The sequence below is a fragment of the Macrobrachium rosenbergii genome, chromosome 37 (assembly GCF_040412425.1).
Source record: "Macrobrachium rosenbergii isolate ZJJX-2024 chromosome 37, ASM4041242v1, whole genome shotgun sequence".
Lineage (NCBI taxonomy): Eukaryota > Metazoa > Arthropoda > Malacostraca > Decapoda > Palaemonidae > Macrobrachium > Macrobrachium rosenbergii.
The window spans coordinates 16,299,207-16,326,053 of NC_089777.1; the positions used below are offsets into that span (position 1 = coordinate 16,299,207).

Below are 26,847 nucleotides of genomic sequence, written 5' to 3' on the forward strand. Positions count from 1 at the left end.
GTTCAGCTCTGTATATCAAAACTAAAACAAACAATACTGCTATGGTCTATCATTCACAAACACATTGACTTGAAGGTTTTTATATAATCATCAGTAATGTCCAATGTAACTAACAATACTTACTCTGTTACCAATGCTAAATGTTAAGATAATTTAACAAGAAAATGTGTAGGTAAGTCAAACTCTTGTGTTATAGTGGGTAGTTTGTCAATTCCTTCATCAAAAACTTTTGAAAGGTATTTTTAACATCGTGTGCCCCGTATGAGGGTAGTGTTGTCAGTGCACCTCATGCGGTGCACTGTAGGCATTACTTAACGTTCTTTGCAGCGTCCCTTCGGCACCTAACTGTACCTCCATTCAAATTCTCTTTCTTCCGTCTTACTTAACTCAACCGTCTCCTAACAATGGTTTCATAATGCATCTGCAAAAGGTTTTCAAACCTTTCTACTCTCAATTTCTTCAATAACTTCGTATAGGCTCAGTCAAATTTTGACACATACTAAGCAATACATAACCACTCCCGAGAGTGCCGTGCTTAGTACCAGGCCTGTGGGAACGTATGTTAATAAATAAACAAAAGACTGTAAATATCTCAGTAACTGTACAGTTTTGATATAATTTAGCATGACTTTCGTATTAAACACATTAAGGAGAACTTCAGAGCATAGCTTAAAATCTCTAATATCGAACTGTGGTAAATTAAAACACCTAGGCCTACTTAGCACTTCACCTAACTAATACTGAGACTAACATTAGTCTCGTCAGCTGATATTGAAAAATATTGTCAAATTTAACCAATATGACAAAAACCTTGATATGGCAACTTGAAACTGGATTGTGTTTTATTTCACGTTTGTAACAAAATAAGCTAGATCACATTGAGTTAGAAGGCCAAAACTAATTAAACACAAAAAATCTAGGATTTATTTCTCATTTAAAACCGCGAAACATTCTTAAACCTTAAAATTTTAAAACCTAGGCCTATAATCCCACCCTCCTATCCTAGTGCTTCACTAATCAAACCTACATTGTGCATTCCCCGATCATTAAAAGCAGCAAATTGAAGCTTATTCCCGTTTCCGAGTTATATTTTTTTACTTAATCATGTAACAGTAACAAGGATGCGTTTCAATTAAGTTTTAAGTATACTGATCTAACTATGGATAGATATTTTTGGACATTTCTGTCATATTGTTTGCTAAACACGGCTCCCATTTTGCACGTAAACTGGTAGTTACGCCACAAACAGAAGGGCTCGAAAGTAGTCTTCAGTTTTACCAATTAACGGCCTTAATTATATGCAATTCACCGACGTTACATTGATAATATAAGCTATGCAATATTTGAATCAACCTTCTGCGTCTTTTCTCTGCAAATTTCCAGTTTTTTTTGTGATGATATCTTGAAAATTAATTGTTCTAGGCCTATTTTGACCATTATGGTTAAGTTTATCTTTGAGGATTAAATGTAATTCGTTGGAATAATCATTATTCGATTTTATGCCAAGTTAATTTTATAACAGCATTGGCGTATAAAGTATAAAATAGCACCTGCTCACTTTTGTAAGTTAACATTAAGGCACCTTACACTTTCGTGCGTTCTACCGGCTTTATATAAAGTACCAAACCTTTAATTTTACGCAGTTAAAGACTTGTCCTTAACACACGTAATACTCTATAGCACTAATATAATTTCGCCCATTAACACAATATATCCCTGAAGTTAACCTCTTTAGACACATATATCTTCCTATTTAACACAAAAAGGCATCAAGAAACAACCGGTCAACGAATTGCCGTAAGCAACGTAGTTAAAGGCATGCCCTTAACATATGTAAACACTTTATAACCCTAAATTCCTCCCATAAACACAGGTTAATATATCTTGTACCTTTAACCTCTTTTGACACATATCTTCCTATTTAACAGTTAAAAAACATCAATAAATAAGCGGGGAAGGACTTACCCAGTACGCCATATCAAGCACAAAGATCCACAGATTACGATAAACGCCTAAAATGGCCTCTATCTTTAACACCGTCATGTCTTGAATTACGTCTTAACAATACTGTGTCTTGAACTACACTGAATCTTTTCCACGTCAAGACTCAGGAAGCTCTTCTGGCTTTTACTTAACGATTGTCTTAGCCAGTTAGAAGCCTCTTTCTTAACTACCATTTGTTTAGCTCTCTTTTCATTGGCTGGAATCTGTTAAGCTTTGGCCTGGTTTTTGTAAGCACCTTTTAAGTGCTTGGGCAGATGTATAGACTCAGGAATGTATTTAATCTTACATAGTCAATACACTGCTCAGGATTGTACTTCATTTACATTCCACTTACACAAAATACAATAATACAGTTAATATCATAGGTAACTCTCACTATTGTACAAAGTGGTTTTATCGATATTTCCACAATAAATGAAAAAGAGCCAATCCAAACGCTTGATTCAATGGCATTTTTTACAAAAACTGACAAACCAAAAGCCAAGAAAGTTTTATAACATGAATTTGGTGAAGAGTAGCCTTCTGAAGACCTAGGCACCACATACCAGTCACCTTTATATGATATACTCTTCATATAGGCCTAATGTTGTCTTAAAGGGAAATTAATTGCCTTCCTGGCTTCATGGTAGCACAGTGCTGTTGCTCAAGTCTTAAAATTAGTACTGGCATCGATTAAAGATAGTATTTTGTACAAGAAACCTTCATATAGGCCTATTGCATTCAGAAATTGTTTGTTCTTCGTGGTGGCAGTGCTTTCGCCTCGCCCACAGTCTTATTTTTTCTTATAGGATCGATTAAAGACTATTTTTTAAAAGAAACCATCATTTAGGCCTATTGTATTCAGAACTTGTATTATCTATCTGGCTTCATGGTAGCTCAGTGCTCTTACCCATCAAGTCTTAGAATTAGTACTAGCGTCAATAAGAGGAATTTGTATAAAAGTCATCGGCAAAGTCATTATGCTTATGTTGCTGGTATTTGTATTTATGGTGGTTGAATCTGGCACAATTATGGGTCCTGCTATAGCTAAATATAATCATTTGACTTTTTGTACTTATATTAATCTTCTTTTCCATGGCTGTGTAATAGCAGTGATACAGATTTCTGAAAACGGCATATCCTTCAGGACCATAACAAAATCCCAGGAAGGTACGAATATCCTACGATGGACAAGATTTTATCCTTTAGGACAATACCAGAATCCCTGAAAAGTATAAAATATTCTAAAATAGACGATTTTTTATGTCATGTCCTTGAGACGTCTTATACCAACGTACATTGTGAAAAATTATCCCATTTACCTGGGAATGTTGTGGTCACAATTTATGCAAACATTTCTAAATGCATTTTGTTGAGCATATTGCCTTCATTTCTGATTAAACGCACAATTATTTATTTTAGCAAGGCTGTGATACCATAATTCAGTAGCTGTTCATATGGCATAAGCTCACAGGGCCCACTGACTTGAAATTCAAGCTTCCAGAGTATGGCATTTACTTGAAAGCAGCAATAGAAGGTAATAGAAAACAGAACAGTATTTAGAAAAGAAAAAATAAACAATAAATAAATACAAATGTAGGTACATTTGGTATAAAAAAAAACCTGTCTTGACACCGCAGCAAAATGCAGGAATCTTTAAGAAAGTTCTACAGTATAAGTCTAGTGCATTCTTGCCAATCTATAAATGTCACCAGCATTAGTTATCTCCAGTTTTAACAAACAACTAGGACCTGTTTTCTTTTATACTGTATTAAGTCTTTAACAGAAAGAGAATCTAACCATTTACTTACAACCACGGACACTTTTATACCATTAACCTATAGACCGACGAAAATTTAACTAATTTTTCAGATATAATTTACATTTTGACATCGTAACTCACCAGTTTCCTCACATTCCAGTAGCCGTTATAAAACCACACATAAAAATGCCTACAACTTTCAAAATGATTTGGTTTTCTACTTGGTCACTTTAAACTTGGCCATGAACAATGTTACCACCACTTTCTGCAAAAGTCTGATCTTTCTACATACATCTGGCATGACATTACCAGCACTGAAGTTACTGATTTTCCCAAAATATTTCATTTTTATCAAGAAAGGAGAGAAATTTTGAGATCACTCTGGACAAAATTCTAATCTTTCATTTTTCTGGACGATAACGACAAATCAGTAGAACTGGTAGGTATAAAATATGTGTTGGGGTTAGCCAGATCCTTTAAATAATTATGGATTGTCCATTCTTCAGGCATCACCTTATTAACCAAAGGACCTGGATGCTGGAACAAAAATACTTGGCTATTGATAAACTTGGGTTCATAACGGACCTTTATTACCATAAATACTAATGTATACACAAGATGAACTCTACTTAATATCTTGCAACCTTAGTATTTGAAACTTGATGCCTTTGCATGGAAAGCCATAAGAGCAGCAGATGATGTACACCATTAGGAAGGTTCACATATCATAAAGAAATGTGCAGATAAACATAGTAACAATTTGAAACAAATGTGATAAACTTAGGCTACAAACCTAAGCCAAGAAGCACTTGCAGCCATGAACTGCTTGAGACAACAGAGAGAGGGAGGGACAATTGGACAGAATGATGCAGGGATTAAGAAAATAAATGAAGAACAGGCATCTGAAAATGAAGCTGGGAAATAACCAAAAATTGTGCACTGCGAAATAAATCAATGGGTTGGACTGAATGATTGAAGAAGGAATGATACTTTTGTTTAAACCCCAGTTCAACTTTTGTTCCAATTGGGTGCAGTACAGAAAAGGGACAACACAAGCACACACCAGTTGAAACCACATTAAATAAGAGCTGTGAACCTGAAAATGCGACACAAAATAAGTAACAGAGAAAAATCTCAAAAAGCATAACCTGACAAGCAATAATGTTTAAGAGCACGGCTAAAATGACCGAAGTAGGCCAACCCAGGTCAAGGAATGCAAGGCCCTCCCAACAGGACTTTGCTTTTTGGCTACTAAGTATACCTTAGTTTTACCAGACCACTGCGTTAACAGCTGAGAAACTGTATTTACGAAAGCATCGGTTTGTAGCACATAGGAACAAGCTAATAAGGCATTTTTCATTTTTTTTTCTTACTATAAACCATAGCAAGAGGTTTTTAACCAAGTTGGTTCCCAGGCAGTCCAATGAATGAGTTCTGGTAGTGTAACAATTTTAAAATGTCACTTACTTGAGATTATTACTCAATTTTATGTACCAGTACATATATACTTAGACCTTCTGTATAAACAGACTTGAAGCTGTATCACTGCCAAACCAAAAACAAATTTTATATTTTTGCCGAACAGTAATAAATCAAGACTTGGGGAAACTTAAAGAAACATGGACTTTTTTTTTTATTTAACCAACATACAGTTTAGATGATACCAATCTTGTTGGCGACATCAAGGGCGTCGTAGTCTGGGGCTAGTTTAACAAACGCCTTCTTCAGGCCATCAGGTCTGTGTAGGGTGTTGACGCGGGCAACATCAATTTCATAGAGCTGTTGGAAGGAAACAAAATGAGCAAGTTACTCAAGAGTTCTATGAAAATGGGAGAAAAATATAAAAGCTGAAAAGATAGAAAATGACTTCAAGTAAAATTAACAAATTAAAAACACAATTATGCAAGGTACCGAAGATCATTAAGTTATATAATTCACTAAAAAAATTGTGTGTGACTTTCAAAATTTCATATGAACATTAAAATCTGATTTTCAGTAGAAGTACCAGTGTCTAGAATTTTAGGCAAATGCTTGAAACTGGATTCCACAAATAATCTAAACCTGAGTAAACTTTGGAAACATTATGAATTTCAGATAAAAACTGGAAACCATTATGTCTTAACATATTTAATACTTCAAAACTGATTTACACAAATGACCTAAATTCAAGTAAAACTGAGGAAACATTACGAATTTCCATAAAAAACAGGAATGCTAAATTCTGGAAATACATGATAACACTGTTATGAATATCAAATAAAAACTGGATTGCTAAATTCTGGAAAAAAAGGAAACTATATCCAAATATTTCTATACTTCTTGTTTCCAAAATCAAATACTGCTGAGAGAATATTCTATAAAAATTGTCTAAATTGAGCTATGATTGAAAATGACTGCATGTTCAACTGGCAATTTGCAAGAAAAATATTTCTCGACCAATATGTTAGAGATCAGATTGCTTTTGTGCAAATCGAAAGTTAACACTCGCTGCAGACTGAAATTTGGGTGTTCACATTAATTTTATTTCAACAATGATCCACAGTCATGCTAAAGGACTATATTCACATTAGTCCCTGGATTTCCCCAAGTAGTTTTGCCTACCTGACTTTGTCTGAGAATAAACATAGACCCTGTATCATAACTCACACAACTCTCAAAGATACCCAACAGCTAACAGGAACTCCATAGTTCCTATCGTAAACGAGTTTACAATTAACGTTTAATTTTGAGATTTACCCAAAATAGTGACCCAACAGAAGTTCATCATAAAATAATTATATCAATTTCTCTGTTCTTCCCTTAATCTTCAAATTTACCTTTACTTAATGAATTACAACCAATGTATTATACATCATCTCCCAAGAAGGTAAAATCCTAAAAATCTTTTATAAAATTACAACTGAAATGTTTTTAAGGGGATCGGCCGCCTAAAAAGCCCAAAAAATCTTTAAAAATTCGATTTGCTGAAAAAATTCTATGGCTCGTTCAAGAATGTGTAAAATATTATGCTAAAATTTGCCTTATTTCTCTAGTTAAAATGTAACAATAACTATATACCCATAAAACACCAGTAGCTCAAATGATTTAGTCTGGTATAGTTTTTTAAGCATGTGTAAAAAACTTCCTTTGAAATGAAATATATAATGTCAATAATATCCTACTTGGCACCTTTTTAGTTATTCCTAGCCATGACAACGCACACGTCATACCATGACGCCCGACTGTGGCGAGTTGCCTATAAACTTCCAAGCCAGAAGGACACGTTTTCACATTTCGCTAGCCTTGACTGAACTCTGTATTTTCTCACGGTGTTTTGTTTTTCACCGTGCCTGAAAGGTCAAGAGTTCACTTCATGCTTCTAAATGCCGAAAAGCCAAGTGGAAAAGTCCAGGCGAGAAGTAGAAGAAAGAATTCAAGAAATTAATAGAGGGGAATGGAGTGACGGAGAGAGAGAGAGCTGTCGCCCAGCAAACAGCACAGGCAGCGATCTCTGCTGACCAGAGACCAAAATCTACCCCTAAAGCCTCTTTCTCACTACTAAAGGGCAAAGATATTTTAGAAGAAGAAAGCAGTAGCTCGGAGGCTGATATTATAGACGATCAAAATAAAATGATCATAATAAGTGAATCAAGAAATGAATTACTTGAATCACTCCCTAATTGTGAGTGTAAAGTAATTTCCAGGATCCATTTGGCAAGGGATGGATTCGAGACACTAATAAAAAAAGTGTACAACTATGATACCCTAGAGTAACCTTGCAACAAGATCAGACAGGGGACCAGGAACCTAAAATTTATAATAATGTGTTTTAGGCACATAAATAATCAATTAATATTCTTATTTATAATAATTTTGCATTAATTAATAACCAAAAATAAAAATTAAAACCATAAATTTAATTGTAACACAGTCTTTGAAGGCCCTTTTACTTTTTTTTATGTAACTAAAACTTTGAAGGCCTGTTTCTCAAAACATAAGTTTTTTCGCCTTCAAAATGTATCTCCTCCTTAGTATTGGACCAATCTAAATGAAATTTCATATATAATATGAGGAAACATGGTAGATTAAAACAAAGCCGATTTTTAATATTTTGAGTTTCTGATTTTTGGCAATTTTTTTTTTCTGTAATTTTTCCGGGTTTCATAAAAAAAAAAAAAAAAATTATCTCGAAAAATAATTGAAAAATAAAAAAATCCACGCTTTGATCGAAGGTCCATATGTGTTTTATACGTGGTTCAAATCTCATCCCTTAAAACCAAAAAGCAAAGGAGGAGATGCATTTTGAAAATGGCCATTTTGGCCGAAAAATGCTCTGGCGTCACAAAACCTAAGGTCACTGAACAAAAATTTTTTCCCCAGAAGTTCCACACAATATCCTTTAACAAACCCCTATATATCAACAACCTGTCGTTAAAAAAGTGGACAAGTAAAACATTTTACAAAAAAATTTCCCCACATCCTGGGCAGGTTGGTCATGCAGACAGCACATACTCAAATTTCAAATATACTAAACAAGTCCTGAACTTAGTAAAAATTTTCTCAGCACAAAATAAGTTTGACAAAATTTTAGCAAAATCTCTCAATCAAAAGCATAAAGGATGAGGACAAGGAATACAAAATGACACTTTGGGGGTCAATGCATACAGCTACTACATTCACTTTCAGTCCTGACGTTTTTACCTGAGTTACAATGACTATGGTACAATGAAAATGGCTGCAAGTTCACTTTAGCAATAAAAAATAGCTTGACCAATGTTGAAGATCAATCGCCTTTGTGCAATTCGAAAGTTATCACTTGCTGCGGACTGAAATTTGGGCGTTCACACTAATTTTTATTTTAACAATGATCCCCAGTCATACTACAGGTCTAAATTAACATTAGTCCCTGGACACAGACCCTGCATTATATCTCAGCTAACAGGAACTCCATATTCCTATCGTAAACAAGAGAATATAAAATTAACATTTAATTTAGAGATATATCCAAAATGGTGACCAAACAGAAGTTCATCATATAATAATAATATTGTTAGTTTCTTTGTTCTGCCATTCATCTTCAAAATTTAACTTCACAATGAATTACAATCAATGTACTTTACACCATCCTCCAAGAAGGTAAACATCAGATTGCCTTTGCACAATTTAAAAGTTGTCACTTGCTGCTGACTGAAATTTGGGTGTTCACACTAATTTTTATTTTAACAATGATCCATAGTCATACTAAAGGACTAAATTCACATTGGATTTCCCCGAGTAGTTTTGTCTACCTTTAACTTAATAGCAATCTGCTATCTCTGAGAATAAACACAGACTGTATTATATCTCTCATAACTTCCAGCTAACAGGAACTCCAAAATTCCTATCATAAACAAAAGTTTAAAATTAACATTTCATTTAGAGATTTATCCAAAACAGTGGCCCAACAGAACTTCATAATATAATTATATTGTTAATTTTCTCTGTTCTTACCTTAATCTTCAAATTTAACCACATAATGAATTACAATCAATGCATTTTACACCATCTTCCCAAGAAAGTAAAATCCTAAAAGAACCTTTAAAAATTATCACTGCAATGTTTTTAAGCAAGTAAAACAGTTTACAAAAATCTTCCCACATCCTGGGGAGGTTGGTCATGTAGACAGCACATACTCAAACTTCAAGTATACCAAACAAGTTCTGGATTAAATTAGTAAAAACTTTCTCAAACACAAAACAAGTCAAGACTAAGTTTTAGCAAAAATTCTAAATCAAAAGCATACACAGGAGAGGAGGACAAGGAATACAGAATGACACTTTGGGGATCAATGCATGTAGCAAACCTAATCACTTTTCAGTGTGGCATACCCGACTTTAAGACAAAATTAACTCCAACATTACAATGACTAAACTACAATGAAGGGGTTCAAGACTGTATCACCTTTCATAGTGTCATTATTAATTAATTATAAATGTTTACGTTAAACACTAATAATGAATTTTTATCCATTTAAACAAACCCTTGATCCTTTGAGATTCCAATACCAAACAACGTAAAGCAATAACTTTAATTTTTGCAATAAACCTTTTTTGAATGTACCAAAAACTGCTTTACATATAAAATAAACCATTCATACCATGGAAAATATTCACTAAAAACAAACCGACAAACATGGTATCCTAAAACCTTCAATGGTTAAATACAATTTCAACAAATAACCCTCTTAGTAATGATTTTGAATGAAAATGATGAACCTCAATAAATTCTTGAGATACAACATTGCTTCTTCCTATCTAAAAATCCTGTTAAGAGTGCTTAGTCTGGAAAAATTATGCATAATTAGTCCAGGTGGAACAGTCAACAGTTAATCTCCCTTGTCTTTGTACACACAGAACACTTAAGGATGCAATGGTGCCATGAAAGAAAGGGTTTCATGCATTACAAAAACAAACTCAGGGTTATCGCCTTTGATGGATTTAAAGAAATTCTTGTAATAGATAAATTTGGTCATATAATTCAGCATGGCTTAAAGACTGAGAACATTATGATGTTTTTAAGATTGTGAACATACGGTCTGATAACAAAATTCAAAGGTAGCTTTTTATGCCTCATCTATCTATTACCAACATATACTGACTTTGGTATGGAATGGAATGGAATATAAAATTTAGGCCAAAGGTCAAAGTATTGGAACCTGGCAATTCACTCAAGGCTGAAAGGGAAACTGACAGCAAAAAGGTTTTCAAGATGTAACAGGAGGAAAAACTCAGTTGCACTATGAAACAGCTACTTGGAAAAACTCAGTTGCACTATGAAACAACTGCTTGGAGAGGGTGGAAAGTAAGCTGGGGAAGAGAATATGAACAGAGGCACAACAGTCAAAGGAATGAAAGGGGTTGCAACTAGGGGCCAAAGGGACGCTGTAAACAACGTCAGGGACACTTGCAATAGATAAATTTGGCAGTACAAAATAATTCATCAAGGCTTCAAGTAAGAGAACATTTTGATGATTTTTAGATCATGAAGTTACACTCACAATGACGAGATCTAAAGCTATTTTTTGTACCTTATTCATCTACTACCAATTACTGTACAAGGTCTAAAGGCAATTTCCTGTGGCCTATTCTTCTATTAAATCTACACAAACTTATCCAAAACAACAGGCATTAATTTCAATGACAGTTCACAGACACTACTCACCTTTTTAACAGCAGACTTGATGTGGTACTTGTTCGCTAGAGAGTGAACGATGAATACGAGGGTGTTGTTGTCTTCAATCTTCTTCATGGCAGACTCAGTGGTCAAGGGGTATTTAATAATGTTGAAGGAGTTAAGCCTGAAAGAGAGATTTTAGTTTAATGTCATGAATTCTCCAAAGCAAAATTTCAAATGAAAGGCAGAAAAACAATCAATTCATAAAATACAAATTATTCTTGTGCAATTAAGTTTCAAAAGTTCAAGCAAAGATGCTATGCATTACCACCCTAAAACAATTCACCTTGTGCTTCAATAATTCATTTGCATTTTCATCTATATTTATAACTTTTTTTTCTTCTTTTCTAATAAATAAACCCCACTTACTGTATCAATTAATATCTTCTGCACCTTCTTTCAAATGAACCCCATAATCTTTGAAATCTTTTACACAAAGTCAATTGGTCCCTGTAAGCTTATTCCATAAGAATAAGGTTTACCTTCTGAATAATAATATAAAATAATAATAATAATAATAACAGTTTTGTTAAACAAAATGGCAGTTTCAACAGCATTTACTTTATATAGTAAACGCTCAATTCATCTTATCAATTGCTTTTCTTGCGCTGGAATGGTTGCAAGCAATTGACTGATATCAGTCAATTGCTTGCAACCATTCCAGCGCAAGAAAAGCAACTGATAAAACGAACTGAGCGTTTACCATATAAAATAAATGCTGTTGAAACTGCTGCCATTTTGTTTAACAAAACCTGTATTAAAGAAGGTCTTTTTCATCATAATAATAATAATAATAATAATGAACAACTTTCACCTGTTTTATAAAGAAATCCTTTGGTACAAATATTACAAAAACAACAGCTGGTGGTCCAGTGGAATTTGATTTAATATGCACTGTGCTGGCTCTTTTTTTCAATTCAATTTAGTCATCCACTTGTCAACCCTTCCTTTAACTTCCCCATTCTGCTGCACCTTAACAGTTAGGACCACAACCATCAATCAATAACAAATAAACCCAATCAGCCATTATCATGAACCAGGCTGCCATACAAATATACAATTGATGCTAGTTTTTTTGTGAGAAGGGAGGACATCAATCAAAACATAAAAACCCAAAAAGTGTGCATCTAAGGGCCCAAGGGATGTTGCAATGAACCTCGAGTAATGCCTACAGTGAACCACACGAGATGCACTGATGGGATGGCCCCCAGGGACCAGACTGTGCATGGGTAATAATTCTTGGTGGCAGTTCTTGTAAACGTATTAAATTCACACTGATTAACCCTTGAAAAAATCTACCAATTCTTATTCTGCCAAGATAATTGTAACTTCAACCTTATGGAGTGACACTATCAAGGCTAAACTCAGACTCACTTGCTCTTTCTTGGTCTTGAGAAGCGAGGATACTTGGGGTTCTTGGGAAGCCTCAAGGTCTTGGGGCGACGGAATCTGGCGAAAGTCCTGATCTTCTTTACCCTAATGCCGAAACGTCCCTTTACAACCTGGAACAAAAGGAAGGAATTACTCGTCTGTAAATGAACACTATATTATGTAGGACAATCAGGTGATTATACTTTTTATGTCGTCACAAAATCAACAGTCAATTTAATGGAATGGAACATAAAATTACAGCCAAGGGCAAGCACTGAAACCTATGAGGTCATTCAGTGCTGAAAGGGACACTGAGAGTGGAAAGGTTTAAAAGGTGTAACAGGAGGAAAACCTCTGTTGCACCATGAAACAATTGTTAGGAGAGGGTGAAAAGTAACATGAAAGACAATATGAATGAAAGTCCAGTAAAAGGAATGAAAGGGGTTGCAGCTAGAACCTTAATAAGTAATGCCTTTAGTGCACTGATAGCACTACCACCCTATGGGGAACGGTCAATTCAAATTCTTCGGGGGCCAATTACCTTCAACGAAGTCTTTGCAGCCCTCTTGACAGGGCCCTTCTTTCCCCCCTTGCCCTTTGCGAGCTTCTTGCCCTTGGAGGCGGCCATGCTCAGCTTCTTGGCATCCAGCTTCTTGCCTCCCTTGGTCAGCGGCTTCTTGCCAGCTGCGGCTCCCTTCTTGCCTGCGTCCTTCTTGGCTCCAGGCGCTCCCTTCTTGCCAGCGAGAGCTCCCTTCTTTCCCGCGTCCTTCTTGGCTCCCGGCGCTCCCTTCTTGCCGGCCCCTGGGGCTCCAGCCTTCTTGGCTCCGGCTTTCTTCGCTCCGGCGGGACCTTTGTCCTTCTTGGCTCCCGGTTTGGCGGCACCTGCTGGCTTGCCGGCCTTGGCGGCACCGGCCGCTGCTCCGCCTGCCTTCTTGGCATCGGGTTTGGGTTTGGGGGTCTTCTTGGCTCCCCCACCGGTGGCTCCACCTGTCGCTCCTCCGGTGGCTCCACCTGCCTGTTGCTTAGGTTTTTTCTTCTTTTACCTGCGGCACCACCGAGAAAGCGGAAACATTAAAAGGTATAAAACTAAATATTTTATCAATAACTATAGCCTTAGACATTCAATTTACTTTGTAAGAAATGCTCAGAAAAAGTATGAACGTCAGGTGTTCCACAGGGTAATTATAGGGACCTGTTGCAATTCGTATTGGCACAATCTTTGTTCATGGTTGGCTGTTAACACGAACAGATCTGAGTTTTAGTCAGTAAGGTATAAGGCCACAAATTATTTCCACTCTTTACTATTAAGCATGATTAATCCACATTGGATTTGGAACTTCCTCCATCAACTAAAACTAAGTACTGTAACCAAATCCTGGTTACTGTGTTATGACAACTGCATATAAACAAATCAAAACTTATCAATCTCTATCTGAAAATGTAAATCTGGCCAACAATTGTTATATTTACTCAAGAATATGTTTTTTTTACAAGACATCCTTCAATTAAGCACCAAGTAGCCATCTACCTTATTTTTTGTGTGTCTCGTGTAAGCCTGCAAGTTTGGTGCTTTCCTATAGATTTTCTGTCCCCAGACCATCATTCAACACAAATCAAGGTGAACTGCAGTCCCACAGTGCATTAGTTGCTCGTCAAATATATCCAAATAAAGCCTCTACAAATCTCATTGTCTTACATTTTCTTTTCAGATACAGAACAGCAAGAAAGACTAACATCCTGGGCAAATTGGAATGACAGCATTGGTAAAACATTCAAAGAGTACATTGCAAAAATATATGCTATGTACATGAGGCCTCGAAGTCTTGGCAAACGATGTGGGCAATGACAAAGAAAATGGAAGATGGTGGAGAGACATGACTATAAAAAGGCGAAGATTCAGTTAGTTATTGAGTTATGTTATATCAAGCAGCTGGAAAACTGAAAGGAACCTTGGAGAATGACATTTTGTTATGTTCTCGGAAGGGTCCTATAGATATGGAATCAGAAATATAAACTTTATGCCAATCGGAAAGCGCTGGGACACATGAGGTCATCTAGTGGCGAAAAAGAAACTGAGTAAGAAGGCTTTCAATGAGCAGCAGGAAGGAAAAAATCACGGCTGCATTGTTGTTAGGAGAGGGTGGAAAGAAGGATGGAATTATGAATATGAATGGATGAACAGTAAGAGAAATGAAAGGGGTTGCAGCTAGGGGCTGGCATAACTTATTCAACAAAGCCAAGCGCATACCAGGTACATGAATTCACTAACCATATCTATCACCTATTGAAACAACAATATTTCAAAGGACAATTGTTCACTTGACTTTTGAATTAATTTTCTTTGCATCTGATAATATATGAAGGCTTATTCATTGCTTTAATGCCAGTCAAATACTACTACAGTATTGGTATTTATACACCTGAGAGTTATTGATATAATTATGTCAAAATGCACCTATGCCGTCTCTGGGTCAGGTTCGTGGGTGGGGGTTTCTCAGGAGAGTAACATCACTCTCACCAGTTAGGTGGAACCTGACACCTAAGGTTAGGTTAGAATACTTATGTCTATAGTTCTCATGCCCTCCAAAACCACATGGTTCCCACTATGGTATATAACTCAGCTTAGTAGCAGACCTGAATGGTTGTAGAGTATAATGTCTAATGAACCACTTCACATCATTTAAAATTTGGCAAAACTATACAAAAATCTAATTTCAATTTCTTTTAATTACAAGGTTTAAAAATAACCAATGATAAATTAAACCTGAACCATCTATCAACAACTGTATTAATACAATCAGACTAAACTTAATTTCAATCCTCTAGCCTAACCCAAATACCCTAACCTAAGCAACAGGTCTGGCCTTTCCAATGGAGCATCAAACAAAACTGAAATGGATGGAAATGGTAACAAAAATAAATTGAAAAGGTCACGATCGAGGATCACGATCAGTCAGATATCAGGTATTCTGTTACGTAAAGCTATGTCTTTCAAAACTTTATTGAAATTTGTAAACGTGAACAAAAACTACAGGACTATTTAGGCTACTCGAGTCCAGATGGAGTCCAAATGCATCTCTCATCTTCATGAATAGTCTAGTAATTATCCCTACAAATATCACCTACTATATGTAACACAAATATATACTCAATAACATATAATTAAGATGACAAATGGACTGCACATCCAAACCTGTAAACCAAAACAGGTGGAACCCAAATAATATTTTATTTAAAACTGCCAAAAAGTTACATTTAAGTAATTTGCACATGACTTACAGCAAACCTTTTGTTCATTCTTGTGGCTGTTACTCACTTGGGCTAGGATGGAGGGGGAAAGGGGGTGGTTTGAAAGCCTTTCTCGGAGCTTTCACAATGCAAGTATCAGGCTTGGTAAACCTCGACCCAACAATAGCATGATAAAAGGTTACTGTGGCCTACTGGAGGTTGATTCAAGGCTAGCCTACAGTAATAAACCTCAAAAACTACTAGCCTACCACACCCCTATAATTCAGTCACTACTAACTTAAGTACAAAATATACGCCATGTTCAGTACCAGCCCCTTTAACGAAAAACCATAAAAGACAGTAGCCTATATAAACAAAAACAACAAATAATCAGGTCAGCAACCATCCGGTGCCAGGCCGCAGCAGCAGTTTTCAGTTTTACCCAAAATTAAGTTAAGATCAGGAAATGATAAACCTTTTATACTGAAAGGTACAAAGATGACCTCAGATTACTGCAGCCAAATCAACTTGAGGGCAGTCTAGCTTAGGGTATGCTCGGCTACCTTCATCGACTAGCCTAGGTAGTGTACCCTTTCTCAAGTCTTCCCAAACCTGCCCAGACATGAATTTGGACCCATAAATCAAATAAAAGTCATAAATAGGTGACCTGACCTGGCCTGGCTGTAGGTCAAACTATGATACAGTCTATAATTAGACAGGCTAGCCTGGGTTACCAGGATCCAAACTAATAACAAACACCTCTTTTTCAGATGTTTTAGATTTTAGACCCTGAAAATAATATGTAGACTTTAATGATTATAAAATGTAACAGTCATTTATGTGGCTTGAGTATCAAAACTACAACACATGGTAGGCCAGGCTAGACTGGGGCAGCCTGCTAAGAGCCAAGCTGGTAGACACCTCTTTTATAAAGATATTTTTGAGCTTGAAGATACTAAATATAACTACATTACCGACTACAAACTATAATCTGGCCATTTTTAGGATTTGGGTGTAGGATAGTAGGATAACTAGGATACAGGCTAGCCTATGGTAGGCTACGCTAGCCTGGGATACTAGGAGATAAACTAGTAGTTAGTACCTATTGAAAATGAAATTTATAACCTTGAAATGATTATGAATGATTAAATATGATTATAAACTATAATTTGGACATTCATGAGATTTGAGTATCGTAACAATAAAGGGGACTGACGTACAAATGGGTTTCCGGTGTCATCGTAAAACGACAAACGGTCGTTCTCGTCGCTTTTTTGGATAAAATATAAATTTAAGGCGTTTTAAAGTATCTATTAATACATTTGGAAAACTGGCGTCGACCCGACACCTAATATGGGCGAAATTCAGCAAAATATATAAACAGGCGACCGTCATTTTCCCCGTACGCCCCGACGACAAACTGTCGTTCTTGCCGCTTTTTTGGGCAAAATGCCACACTTAAATGATAATTCAGAGTATTTATTTATATATTGGGGATACTGGCGTCGCCATGACGAATAAAATGGGGCGAAATTAACGAAAATATGACCTTTGAGACCGTAACGACAAGCGGTCGTGCTTGTCGCTTTTACGGTTAAACTACTTCATTAATCGGTTATTTCTAAGTATTTATTTATAAATTAAGGTTAGTGGCGTCGCCTGACGCCCAAAATGAGACGAAATACGAATAAAAACGACCGTAACTTCCACCATAAGCCCAAAACAAACCCGCTTGCACACGTGTTCCCCAAAGTGACACTTACAAATCTCCACTTTACGCACTTAAATAACACTTACTGACGTCACCTAATAACACTTATAAGTAGTATAAACCTTATCCGTTACCACTTAAGCACAACCGACTCGATATTACGACGGAAATCGCCGAAATTCTTATGTTTATCTTCCCTCACCTTTAGGCGGCATGTTTATCCGTGCTCTTAGCCTGTGCAAAGGACGTCGTCAGCGCATGCGCCGTGGAAATGGCCGATGACATAGGAGGGTCGGCTTGCGCGTGTTTTCTTCTTCTTTTTGTTTACAGGGCTTTATTTTTATAATTCTGAGATTCGTATCTGTTATTTAATTGATATTTTATATTTATAACGTACTATATTAGCGATTACATTAATACAATGAAGAAATAAGCTATAATTTGTTGTTGACAGGCGTCTTGTTTCTTCTTCATTTCCACATGACACTTTCATTTTGTAATTTTGGGATAAGTTTCGATTTGAACGCTATAATTATCTTATTTTTGGATAGATTTCACTTCGTAACTATTCTTTAATAAATATTATATATTTTTGAAGGATTGTATCAGCGATTACAATACGACAGTGATGGAAATGTCGCTATAATTTCTGTCGACTGGCGTATGATTGCTTTTTCTTTTTATTTACAGGGGGCTTTAGTTTTATATAATCAAGACAGATTTCGATTTAGACTTTATTTAATTGATGATATATATTTATAAATGATTATATTAACGATTAAATGAATAAAATGCGCGATATAGCTTTAGGTTCCTGGTTCCTATGCGCTCATTCCACGAACACAGTTGCGGGCAAATTACAATATTAGGAGCGTAGCTTGAAAGTGTGTCGACTAGTTTGGCTTTTTTTTTTTTTAATACAAAGCCTTAATTTTACAATTTCTGGAATGAGATCCCTTCGTAACTATTCTATAATTCAAATAATATATTTTTGTCGCATTATACTGACGATTACATCACAATAGTAAGGGAATACTGCCGCAATGCATTTGCCGACTGTGCGTGCTGACAGGCTTCTTGATTCTTCTTCTTTTATAATTTTAAGATTTTTAATTTCGACTCGTAACTGTTCTTTAGTTGATATTATATATCTTTAGAGGATTACGTTAAAGAATTACATTACGACAGTGATGAAAATATCGCTGTAATTTGTGTCGAATACCATATGATTTCTTTTGTTTTTACGACGTTATAACTTAATTTTTTTTAGGAAGGTATCGATTACTATTTATCCTCTGGTTGGAACTATACATTTTTGACGTATATTCACAATTACATTACGACAGTGACGAAATATAGCTAAAATCTGTTGTTAACCTGATCATAGAAGCTACAAATATGCCTGAATTTAAGCCTCTTTATTTCACCTCAAAGATTATGCAAGCAGCTATCAAACATCCTTCAACATTTATAACAACTCCAAATAATTCGTGGAATGAAAACCTCATCAGTTGAATTAATTTTTAGCACAATATTGAAGAGCTGACCTTATTGTACTCAGTTCTTTGAATGACATTTGAAGAAAACTACAGAACGGCAGATCTTTGTCTTGCGTTGCTTATTAAGTTCAGGTGTTTATGCATAATCTTTGGATAAACAGTAAAAGTGTGTTCAGATTCACACACAATCCATGAGGTGGCGAGTTCTGGCCTTGATATCAATGTTATTTTTACATTCCCCAGATTAAAATTATGTTGGCTGTAAGCAAATGAGTAACTTTCTTCTATCTTTACTGCACTATTCTTCAAATCTTCAGCTGGAAACATTATGGATAGTCAACAGACTTACATAAACCAAATATCAGGGGATGAGATCAGAGAATCTGCAGGTAGTGTTTGTGGGTGGGTTCAGGAGGATGCAATGAAAGCATAAAAGCAGTGAGTGGTAGGATGGTGAAGTTACAGGGATAATGAGGAAAAATGATAAGATTTGTGCAAATACATGGGAAAGATTGCCTATTGGAATAAAAGTTGGAAAGTATGGCGTGATCACTGCACCAGTTTCACCTCAAGTAAATAGGTGACGTTGAATTCTAACGAAGAGAATAAAGTAAGGGATCTTTGGACGAGCCATTTGAAAAGTACCGAGTATGTGGAGCAAAAATGAGTGAGAAGGTGAGGAAGAGTAAGATACATATAAGCAGTACAAAAGTTTGTTTAGGGAAAAGTGTGAATCAGCATTTTTGAGACAGTTTTGCAAAGTGGAAAGATTGGAGGATGACGGGTTGCTGAAAAATACTTAGATCTAAAGTACTGGAAAGAATGACGAGACGAAGCTTTCCTCAAAATTTACCTGACATAGTTAAACGGGCACAGAGTCTTTTGACTGGGCATTGATTTAGAGTACAAATGAACCCCTATAAAATGCTCGATAAGGCATCTCTGTGGAACTTAAATTTCTGCCTAAAAGGTTACTCTGTCATTATGTACCTCTAAATAGCAATCAATGAACACACCTTCCTCGTAGTGATCAGAACTTAACTGGGTCAGACATGACTGTCTTGTTTTCTGGAATCTTGCTGTACTATGATACAGCACAAGATTATTCTTTCTTTTTTTAATCTTCTGCTGAAAACCCTCAAGGATATGGTCAACTGACTATAAACCCAAGAAGGTTCCTGAGGAAGAAAATCATCTTGCAGAAAGAGAGAAGTTATAGGAAAAAGTGATAAATAAATAAATATGCAGGAACAGAAAATAAAACCAATGCACCTGAATTCAGGAGATGTCAGTACAAGACAGGAATGAATTTACTCCTTGCCTACACATTTGGATGTCAGACGATTCCATAACTGCACATGGCAAACAAGATGAGAAGTATCAAACCCTGATTTATCAAACCTGATTACTTGAAAATGACACACTGTTTGTAGCAGCAGCCTGCTTAATGTTGTGAGCAAAAATAGCTGAGGCAGGTAAAGAGTGGAGAGGATATTGGCCATTGTAGTACATTTTATGAAACAAACATAAAGAACTCAATTTACATCTATGCCACAAGTCAACATTAAGAGTTGGCAAAATAAACCTGACTGATGACAGTTCTATCTAGTCTAAGAGTTTGCATTGAGAGTCAGTAACCGGAGACCACACTGGACAACAAGTGTTCAAAACACAGAAGCAAATTAAAATAAATTTGAGTACAAAAACTTCATCACAAAACGTTCTGAAATGTTTCCGTAAAACACCAACTTTTTGAGAAACAGAGGAACCAACATTAAGTATACACTTCTCAAAAGTAAATTTCTTCTCTAATGTTTCCTCTAAAGTCTTGAAAAGTCACTGGAATTTAAAACGGTCCCATTTAAATGCAAATTAGGATGCAAAGACAAATGTGTTTTCGATCAACTACATATCATACTTTGAGTTTTAGAAGGGTTAAGCTTCATGCCCCAAAGCCTACTCCACACATGCAGATGTGCCACATCTTTGTTCAAGGTTTCTGCAACAACAGACCTTAACCACAGTGAATGAACAACAACTGAAATAGCAGCATCACTGGTGTATGCAATCAATTTGTTCTCCAGACCTTGCAACATGTCACTTGTACGGATAATAAATAGCATGGGTCCAAGAACACTACATTGAGGAACACCTGAAATCTCATTACTAAAGCTACTATATTGGCCATCAACACAGACCCTTTGGGTTCTTCCTATTAAAAATTTATATAAGTTACCAAGATAAGATCCATAAAAACTTCAGGGGGAACCATTTCACCCTATTTCACCAAAAGCATTCATATGGATACAAATATAATAAAGTAAAATCTTTTCCTGTGAAAGAATAGGAATTCAAACACTCATAACATTAAAAAAATTACACCAGAGGTCAAAAATAAACTAATTTATTCGTTATTTCAATGTAAATATATATCAATTTCCCTTTTTAGAATTTATACAAATATCACATAGATAAAATATATGGCTAATTTTTTTGTACTTAATACAGTATATTCTACAGTATATACAGTACTCAAAGTTTAAAATCTAATTGCATTGTAGTTCCAGAATACTGAATTCAATCTGTATTCTAAATTTCTCCATGAGTGGATATTTTTTAAGACTTTACAATAAGTAAGATCACTACACTACACTAAAAAAATCATACCCCAAAGAGGTAAATAATTCAGGTTTGAAGACAGAATCACACCTAAACTTTACCCCAGAAGAGTAAATAATATAGGTCTGAAGACATAATCTAAAAAGAAACAGAACTTGAAAATACCTAGAGATTGTCTTTAAAGAGTTGTTAATAAAACCAAATCACCATTCCCTTTTTCCATCTTACAAATGTTATATAAAATTTCATTATTAATGCTGCTAATGTGTTACATACAAAAAAGTAACCTCTCGAATTATGAGTCACAAATTATACAGAAATAATGTAGCTATCTGATGAGTATTCACAGCTAATCTACTGTAGTTTCAGGTTCAATTTTACCTTCTTTCTTATCAATGGTAAACTCAGAATACTATACCTGAACACAATAATTACTCTACTATATTACTGTTGCTATACTATTCAGACTGTAGACCTATTTCAGTCAAAATAATTGCTGCAAAAAATCATTGTGGCAGGACACCTTGCATTTCCAAATAATTGTCTAAATAGTGCAAACAGTAACTAAGGGTAAAATATAAAACTTCTGGTGCATTACAGTAATTCCATGAAAATTACAGTCACAATAAAGAAAGTGGCAAGAAATTCCATTTTCATCTCAAATTTTCAATACTTACAAAAATGGTCACCTCTGTAAGACTCACTATATTTACACAACAGGCTTCAGTAATTAAATAAACAAAATTAGCACCTACCCATCTGTGTACCTGAGTAATGCATATGGTAACTCCAGGTATATTAAGCGAATGACCAAACAACTAAGTTGATTAAATGTCAAAAAAAAAAATCTCTTTCATATCCGCTAAAAAGTAACTCTATATAAATCAAATGACAAAAGGTTTAGTTTTGTCCACTGACAAAAGTACTAATAAAACCTGTCAACACAGTTAACTAAATGAAAATGTACTGAAAACCCCAATTTAAAACATAGGCCCGTAAACCTCTTCTGGGTCGTATCCGTCCATCACCACAGAGCGATTATCGACGCCGTACTGCTTTGGAGTCAAGTGAAGTAGCTGCTGATCACACCACCTTTTCCCGACCTCGAGGCTGACGCTGGTCTTCTCCCACGCTGCGTGCTCCAGGAGAAGGCTTCCTGCGTGTTATCAAAGAGAATGAATGCCTTGGCATTATTCAAAGAGAGTGATGGCCTTGGTGTTATTCAAAGAGTACAAATGCTCTGGTGTTATTTCAAAGAGGGCAAATGTTTTGGTGTTATTCCAAGAGAACAAATGCTTTGGTGTCAAAGAGTACAAATGCTTTGGTGTTATTCAAAGAGAATGACTGTTTTGCTGTTATTCAAAGAGAATGAATGTTTTGCTGTTATTCAAAGAGAATGAATGCTTTGGTGTTATTCAAAGAGTACAAATGCTTTGATGGTGTTCAAAGAGAATAAATTTTTTGGTGTTGTTCAAAGAGAATGAATGCTTTGGTGTTATTCAAAGAGAACAAATGCTTTGGTGTTATACCAAGAGCGATGGCCTTGGTGTTATTCAAAGAGAACAAATGCTTTGGTGTAATTCAAAGAGAATAAATGATTTGGTGTCATTCTTAAATACCTTATTTATGGCACTCTAACCTGTAAAAGTTCTTTAGGCCTAGGGCCATTACCAACACTGTGTTGAATAAGTATCAAATAGCAACAGATGATAAGTTATCTACCACTCAATAAACTATAACAAAGATGTTCAATTATTTCTGCACTTGAAAGGCACACCAAGAAATCAAAGTTATGGTTACTTCCACAATGAGCTCATAAGCGCTGACTAAGTGCTAGCCAATCTTATTACATATAAAAATAATCATAATAAGCCATATTATTATTATTATTATTGTTATTCAGAACATAAGCCCTATTCATATGAAACAAGCCCACAGGAGCCACTGACTTGAAATTCAAGCTTCCAAAGAATATGGTGTTCATTTGAAAGAGGTAACAGAAGGTAATAGGAAAATAAAGCGGAGATGCTACTAAATATTTGCACGTTTATACAGCAAAATGGCTGAAACCTGAAAATGACGGCTTTTAGACAAAGATGTTTCAATTCAACAGATGTATACTCTGACAAGGCAACTTAGTTTTCATTCATTTTAAGTCTCACATACGTCACATTACCTATGTAAATGTGAGCAATTGATGTGGCAATATCTCGAGCAGCTGACTGAATGAGCTCTGGGTGCTTCTGCAGAAATCCAACAAGTTCGTTCATCGCCTGCGTCACCAGCGTGGCAGATTTTTCAAGTTCGTTTCCCGGTGCCTTTGCTTTGGAATCTTCCAGTCTCGCTGGGGATGGAAAAAATTGATAAATCTCTAGGACACGACATAATTATCATAATGGTTTCTGTATAAGTGATTTACCACAATGCAATCCTTACAAAATACTATGTATCACTTTAAAACGTTTTTTGTAGGACAGCAACAGAGAATAAGTGTATGTAAAGTGCTTTAACATTTAGAGTTTATGCTATGCATTTTTTATAATTTCTAAAATAATTACTATAAACTTAATCTAAGATTATTTCTATTTCATATGACACTCAATTCTGAGCCTAAATGAGACTGACATACAGTAATCTATTAATTTTAGCCCTATTATAAATTTACACCATGAACTCCTTTGGCTTTACCCTGCAAATCATCCTATCATAGTAAGACAACCAATGATCCTACCAATTCTGACATCTAGGAGCATACCTAACCAGGACTACTGTACTTGTTTATTATTACTACAATTAGGTAGTTTACCCAGACCACTGAATCAACCGACTTTGGATACAGTAAAATTCTTGTCAATCCCAATCAGAAACATCTTTGAAATTTTAAGTCTGTATAATAATTTCCCAAACCCCCTTCCCCTCTGATTAGGAATGGAATGGAATATAGAATACTGGCCAAAGACCAAGCGCTGGGACCTATGAAGTCATTCAGTGGTGAAAGGGAAATTGAGAGCAAAAAGGTCTGAAAGGTGTAACAGGAGGAAACCTCGCAGTTGCACTATGAAACAATTGTTAGGAGAGGGTGGAAGGTAAGAAGGAAGAGAATATGAACGGAGGTACAATAAAAGGAATGAAAGGGGTTGCAGCTAGGGGTCGAAGGGATGTTAAAAAGGACCTCGAGTTATGCCTCCAGTGCACTGGAATTGACAGCATTAATTCAAGATCTTTTAACTGATTACAGAAAGTGAGAGAACAATGATTACCAGATTGTCGATGTCATTAGTTCCTGTTGGTTTGCATTTAAATGCTGAGAACTGAATGCCTTTGGTTATTCACCTACGTACATAACCAGGTTCACCGGAGAAACCTAAACTAACTCAGCAGTTACTGTAATTCATAAGTTTAACCACATCACAGAACTTCAAAATAAGTTCTCTTATAACTAGCCTTAACTAAGCTAAAACAGGAATAATGTTTGAGCTACAGTAAAGCTAAAAATCAATCTAAAACTAAAAAACACCCTTAAGTACCTTTAATATCCTCATACAAAGATGTCAAGGCTTCCCCGTTGGTTTTCATAACAGCACGTAAGAAGTCGAGAGACATGATGTTTGAGGTGCCTTCCCAAATAGGCAGTACCTTTGGGTAAAAGAATTGATAATGAAAAATTTGTAACCTCTTTGAACTTTCAAATTATGTGTAAAAGTGCACTTACATTTTTCTAAATAATAATAATAATAATAATAATAATAATAATAATAATAATAATAATAATAATAATACAGGCAATCCCCAGGTTACAACAGGTCCGGCTTACGACGTTCCGAGGTTACAACACTTTTCAAATATATTCATCAGAAATTATTTCCTGGTTTACGATGCATGTTCCGGGGTTACGAAGCTTACAACGCCGATCCGAAGGAAGAAATATGGCTCCAAAATGGCAGAATAATCAAAATATGGCAGTTTTTTTTATGAAAAACCTAGTAAAAATGCAGTTTACATCGTTTTCAATGCATCCAAAGCATTAAAAGTAATGTTTTCTTTGGATTTTTGAAGATTTTCGACGATTTTTCAGTTTACGACACGGTGTAGGAACGGAACCCCATTGTAAACTGGGGACTGCCTAAAGATGTTTGCTGTTAGCTATATGATATCCTGCAAGTAATCAAGTGCATGCTACAATATAGGATCTTTGTTACGTAGACTTTATTACTTATTAGACAGCCAGACCCCTCAAATGTCTGTGAACTTGAGGTGCTAATGTAATCATTCTTTTACAAACCTGGGCATCTCGCAAAAGGACGGGAAGACCAGTATCTTCGATGTAACCCTGACCACCAAAGCATTCGAGGCCTTCTGAAATGACACTCATGGCCATCTTTGCGGTAAACATCTTCGTGATAGGGGTCAGGGCACGCAAGACGAGCCTCTCTTGCACTGTGGCAGTGCCTGCCTCCTCACGGCCAAGCAGTCTGTGGGGAATATGACAAGTTTAATATATGCGTGGCCTGAGAGCCACTACATAACTCTTCCAAGAAGTGGTAAGAATACAATAGAGAATTTAGGCCAAAGGACAAGCACTGGGACATTATGAGGTCATTCAGTGCTGAAATGAAAATTGGCATTCAAAAGGCCTGGAAGGTGTAACAGGAGGAAAACCTCGCAGTTGCATTATGAATCAGTTGTTAAGTCTGTATGATAATTTCCCAAACCTCCTTACCCCCCTGATTAGGAATGGAATGGAGTATAGAATTTAGGCCAAAGGCTAAGTGCTGGAACCTATGAAGTCATTCATTGCTGAAAGGGAAACTGATTCCAAAAAGGTCTGAAAGGTGTAAGGGTGGAAAGCAGGATGGAAGAAAGGGAATATGAACAGAGGTACAATAACAGGAATGAAAGGGGTCGCAGGTAGGGGCCAATGGGATGCTGCAAAGAACCTCAAGTAATGCCTACATTGCACTGCATGAGGTGTATTGAAGGCACTACCCTCCTACAGGGACAAAAAAGTGGTAAGAATTTCAGATATATAACTTACTCAAAACACAATACATATGACATAGAAGATCATAAAGAGTTAAGTTAGGTAACTGCATAAAACCAATTTTCTGACCTTGTGCAGTGTAGAGTCAGCACTTCACATCCTCTGACAATGACCTCCAGTCGAGATGTTGTCAGCTGGTGCAGGACATGAGAATCGACAATCTGTCCAAATGCTGAGCGGCGCTGGCCGTAATCACGGGCCAACTGTAGGATCCTAATGGAGAGAAAATATATTCACGATACCTTGAAACATTTTGAGATGATTGCTATGTTATTCATTACAGTATAGGATTTTGTCTATCATAATTGTGTATATTCAACTGAATTACTGAAACTTGAATAAGCCAATGTTCCTCACTGCTGGCTAACTACCCTCTACATCCAAAAGTATTTCTTGCTACCCTAAAACTATTTTCCTTGTATTTTAATCATTTACTTACATT

General features: G+C 35.9%; 2 protein-coding genes across 2 annotated transcripts in view; both read right to left on the reverse strand.

Moving 5' to 3' along the window:
- Nucleotides 1-5,365: 5,365 nt before the first annotated feature.
- On the reverse strand, nucleotides 5,366-17,490 carry RpL23A (ribosomal protein L23A). The gene is made up of 5 exons (XM_067081604.1): nucleotides 17,449-17,490; nucleotides 12,849-13,350; nucleotides 12,311-12,438; nucleotides 10,925-11,060; nucleotides 5,366-5,524 (listed from the first exon to the last, which is right to left on the reverse strand). The coding sequence occupies exons 2-5, from the start codon at nucleotides 12,933-12,935 to the stop codon at nucleotides 5,399-5,401; spliced, it is 477 nt and encodes a 158-aa protein (XP_066937705.1). The 5' UTR covers nucleotides 12,936-13,350; nucleotides 17,449-17,490; the 3' UTR covers nucleotides 5,366-5,398.
- A 3,658-nt stretch (nucleotides 17,491-21,148) lies between these two features.
- The window catches only part of LOC136825353 (acyl-CoA dehydrogenase family member 11-like), a 105,414-nt gene continuing 99,715 nt past the window's right edge, over nucleotides 21,149-26,847 (reverse strand). The window contains exons 12-16 of the mRNA XM_067081605.1: nucleotides 26,475-26,618; nucleotides 25,647-25,836; nucleotides 24,892-25,000; nucleotides 23,541-23,708; nucleotides 21,149-22,520 (exon numbers count right to left, since the gene is read on the reverse strand). Coding sequence (XP_066937706.1) covers nucleotides 22,345-22,520; nucleotides 23,541-23,708; nucleotides 24,892-25,000; nucleotides 25,647-25,836; nucleotides 26,475-26,618 — 787 coding nt within the window. The 3' untranslated portion in view covers nucleotides 21,149-22,344. The remainder of the gene's footprint in view (nucleotides 22,521-23,540; nucleotides 23,709-24,891; nucleotides 25,001-25,646; nucleotides 25,837-26,474; nucleotides 26,619-26,847) is intronic.

Coding starts and splice junctions, on each gene's coding strand:
- RpL23A (XM_067081604.1), bottom strand. CDS start 12,935: ATGGCCGCCTCCAAGGGCAAGAAGCTCGCAAAGGGCAAGGGGGGAAAG. Junction 12,439..12,848: donor CTGCAAAGACTTCGTTGAAG/GTAATTGGCCCC, acceptor CTTTTGTTCCAG/GTTGTAAAGGGACGTTTCGG. Junction 5,525..10,924: donor TCAAGTCTGCTGTTAAAAAG/GTGAGTAGTGTC, acceptor TCCTTCCAACAG/CTCTATGAAATTGATGTTGC.